General features: G+C 65.1%; 1 protein-coding gene across 1 annotated transcript; it reads left to right on the plus strand.

Moving 5' to 3' along the window:
- Positions 1-4: 4 nt before the first annotated feature.
- Positions 5-3610, plus strand: LOC130594925 (selenide, water dikinase 2-like; the record flags this gene model as incomplete). The annotated part of the gene is made up of 8 exons (XM_057401192.1): positions 5-233; positions 371-474; positions 842-949; positions 1038-1192; positions 1516-1606; positions 1964-2063; positions 2804-3013; positions 3381-3610. Coding segments are annotated over 8 exons (1227 nt in total), but the record flags the coding sequence as incomplete, so codon positions are not given.
- Between the last annotated feature and the right edge of the window lie 555 nt (positions 3611-4165).

A 4165-nucleotide genomic window follows, 5' to 3' on the forward strand; every position in this document is an offset into this window, starting at 1 on the left:
CTCCGGGTACCGCCCGTTCGAGCCGGCCTCGCTGGGGCTGGGCCCGGGCTGGCGCCTCACGGCCTTCGGGGAGCTGCGGGGCTGAGGCTGCAAGGTCCCGCAGGAGGCCCTGCTCCGGCTCCTGGCGGCCTTCGGGGACGAGCAGCGCCTGGGCCGCGGGGCAGGCCCCGAACCGGAGCCGGAAGCGGAACCGAGCGGAGGCGGCGGCGGCGGAAACGGGGCCCCGGTGCTGGGTGAGGAACGGAGCTGGGCCCGGGGGGGGGGGGGACGTGGAGGGGGCAAAGGGCGAGAGGGGCAAAGGGCAGCGGGGAGGAGGGAGGGGAGCAAAGGGGAAGGGGGCGTGGCTTGCTCTGACCACGCCCCTCCCCAGGCATTGGGCTGGACTCGTGCGTCATCCCCCTGCGCCACGGCGGGCTCTCCCTCGTGCAGACCACGGACTTCTTCTACCCGCTCATCGATGACCCCTACATGATGGTGACCGGAAGCACCCCAAAACCCCCCCCGGACCCCAAGTTCCCCCCCAAGACCCCTATTCCCCCCTCAGGGACCCCTTGAGCCCCCCTAATCCTTTGCTGGGCCTTCTCTCTCCCATTAAACCCACATTAAGGGACCCCAAACAGCCTCAAAGCCCCCCCCAACCCCTCTAAAAGACCCCAAAGTCCTTTGCTCTCCCTCCCATTAATTCCTTATGTGTGTCCCCACCCCAGGGACCCCCATTGCCCCCACCAAGAAACCCTTGGGCCCCCCTAATCCTCTGCTGGGCCTCCTGTACCCCATTAAACCCACAGTAAGGGACCCCAGAAGACCCCCAACCCCTTTGTGCCCCCCTTGCCCCCCCCAGGGCCGCATCGCCTGCGCCAACGTCCTCAGCGACCTCTACGCCATGGGGGTGACCGAGTGCGACAACGTCCTCATGCTGCTCAGCGTCAGCACCCGCATGAGCGCCGAGGTGATGGCATTGGGGGGGGGCACAGAAAGAGGGGTTTACCCCCCCCATTTTGGGCTGTTCCATTGTGTGTGTGCCCCCCCCCCCCCAGGAGAGGGACAAGGTGGTGCCGCTGCTGGTGCGGGGCTTCCGGGAGGCGGCCGAGGAGGGGGGGACGTCGGTGACCGGGGGGCAGACGGCGCTGAACCCCTGGCTCATCATTGGTGGCGTGGCCAGCACCGTGTGCCGGCCCGGCGACTTCATCATGTGAGCTGGGAGCGCATCACGTGACCCACGCACCCCCCTCTTCCCCTTGTGTCCCCAGTGTCACCTACCCCCTTGTTTCCCTCCCCTTTGTGTTCCCGTGTCCCCCCCTTCTGTAACCCCCATTTGTGTTCCCCTCTCTTTGTGTCATCCTTCTTTCTCCCCCCCCTTTGTGTCCCCCCCTTGTTTCCCCCCTCCTTTGTGACCCCCTTTTCTGTCCCCTCCTTTTTGTGCTCCCCTCCCTTCATGTCCCCTGGTGTCCCCCTCCTTTGTGTCCCCCCCCTTCACATCCCCCTTTCTCACCCCTTCCCTTGTGTCCCCCCCAGGCCGGACAGCGCCGTCCCCGGTGACGTCCTCGTGCTCACCAAGCCCCTGGGCACCCACATGGCCGTCACCGCGCACCAGTGGCTGGATAATGTGAGTGGGGCCGGGGCACCCACAGCACCCAAAGGGCAATCACAGCACCCATAAAGGGTCCTTCAAAACCCATCAGGGTCCCTCAGCACCCAGAGGGCACCCAGAGCACTTATAAGGGGTCCCACAGCACCCATTGCAGTCCCCAGAGCACCCAGAGGGTACCCACAGGACACCCATAGAGGGCACCCAGAGCAGCCATAAAGGGCACCCAGAGCAGCCATAAAGGGCACCCAGAGCACCCATAGAGGGCACCCATCGGGGTCCCTCAGCACCCATCGGGGTCCCTCAGCACCCATCGGGGTCCCTCAGCACCCATCGGGGTCCCTCAGCACCCATCGGGGTCCCTGTGTCCCGCAGCCGGAGCGCTGGGAGAAGCTGAAGCTGGTGGTGACGCGGGAGGAGGTGGAAGCCGCCTACCAGGAGGCCGTGCTCAGCATGGCCACGCTCAACCGCACCGGTACCACCGGGGCCCGGGGCAACGGGATGGGGATGGGGACATGGGCATGGGGACAGTGGGATGGGGATGGGGACAGTGGGATGGGGATGTGGGCATAGGGACAATGGGATGGGGATGGGGACATGGGCATGGGGACAGTGGGATGGGTATGTGGGCATAGGGACAATGGGATGGGGACATTGGGATGGGGACACTGAGATGGGAATAGGGACAACGGGATGGGGATGTTGGGATGGGAATAGAGACAATTGGACAGGGACATTGGGATGGGGATGGGGACATTGGGATGGGGATGGGGACATTGGGATGGGGATGGGGACATTGGGATGGGGAACACAGAGGTGGTGACACTGGGATGTTGATGGGGGCGCTGGGATGTTGATGGGGGCGCTGGGATGTTGATGGGGGCGCTGGGATGGGGATGGGAGCACTGGGATGGGGATGCTGGGATGGGGAACACAGAGGTGGTGACACTGGGATGGGGACGTTGGGATGGCGACATTGGGATGGGGACACTGGGATGGGGAACACAGAGGTGGTGACACTGGGATGTTGGATGGGGATGGGGATGGGGGCACTGGGATGGGGATGGGGACACCGGGACTGGGATGGGGATGGGGGCACTGGTCCGGGATGAGCGCACTGCAATGGGCGCCCATTGGCGGGGCCGAGGACCCGGATGTCGCCATTCCCGTTGCCCCCCCCCGGGGCTGATCCCGTCCCGTCCCCTCCCCCCGCAGCCGCGGGGCTGCTCCGCGCGTTCGGCGCGCACGCGGCCACTGACGTCACCGGGTTCGGGCTGCTCGGGCACGCGCGCGCGCTGGCGGCGCGGCAGCGCCATCACGTGACCTTCGTCATCCACAACCTGCCCCTGATCGCGCGCACGGCGGCCATGAGCGCGGCCTGCGGCGGGGGGCGGCTCCTGCGCGGAACAGCCCCGGAGACCTCCGGTACGGGGGGGACCCCATTGGGGGATCCCTTTGGGATGGTCCTATTGGGGGGTCCCCATTGAGTGGGTCTCTATTGGGGGGTCCCTCTTGGGGTGTCCCATTGTGTGGGTCTCCATTGGGGTGTCCCTGTTGGGGTTCCCCTATTGGGGTGTCTCTGTTGGGGTCTCCGTTAAGGGAGTCCCCATTGGGATGTTCCTCTTGAGGTCCCTCTTGGGGTGTCCCGTTGTGTGGGTCCCCATTGGGGTGTCCCTGTTGGGATGTCTCTATTGCGGTCCCCATTAAGGGAGTCCCCATTGGGGTGTCCCATTGTTGGGGTCGGGGCGTGTTGTCACGTGCCCTGACCCCCCCCGTGTCACGTGTCCCGCAGGGGGCCTCCTGCTGTGCCTGCCCCGTGACCAGGCGGCGCGGTTCTGCGCGGAGCTGCGCGGGCGGCAGGGGGCGCTGCAGGGTTGGATCATCGGCATCGCCGAGCCGGGCCCGCGCGGGGCGCGCCTGAGCGAGCGGCCCCGCGTCATCGAGGTGCCCGCCCGCGGCCACGCCCCCCCCGGCAGCCCCGCCCCCGCGGAGCCCCTCCCCCCCACGGAGCCGGGCTCCTAGGGACCCGGGACGGCCCCAAACCCACCCCAAAATGACCCGGAACGGCCCCAAATCCACCCAAAAATGACCCGGAACAGCCCCAAATCCACCCAAAAATGACCTGGAATGGCCCCAAATTCACCCGAAACGGCCCCAAATCCACCCCAAAATGACCCGGAACAGCCCCAAATCCACCCAAAAATGAGTCAAAACGGCCCCAAATCCACCCCAAAATGACCCGGAACAGCCCCAAATCCACCCAAAAATGAGTCAAAACGGCCCCAAATCCACCCCAAAATGACCCGGAACGGCTCCAAATCCACCCGAAAATGAGTCAAAACGGCCCCAAATCCACCCGAAAATGAGTCAAAACGGCCCCAAATCCACCCCAAAATGAGTCAAAACGGCCCCAAATCCACCCCAAAATGACCCGGAACGGCCCCAAACCCACCCAAAAATGAGTCAAAACGGCCCCAAATCCACCCCAAAATGACCCGGAACGGCCCCAAATCCACCCAAAAATAACCCGGAACAGCCCCAAATCCACCCAAAAATGACCTGGAATGGCCCCAAATT

This window comes from Pezoporus wallicus, unplaced genomic scaffold, assembly GCF_028554395.1.
Source record: "Pezoporus wallicus isolate ANWC-B61680 ecotype Strahan unplaced genomic scaffold, APGP_CSIRO_Pwel_v1 contig_14852, whole genome shotgun sequence".
NCBI classification, from domain to species: Eukaryota; Metazoa; Chordata; class Aves; order Psittaciformes; family Psittacidae; genus Pezoporus; species Pezoporus wallicus.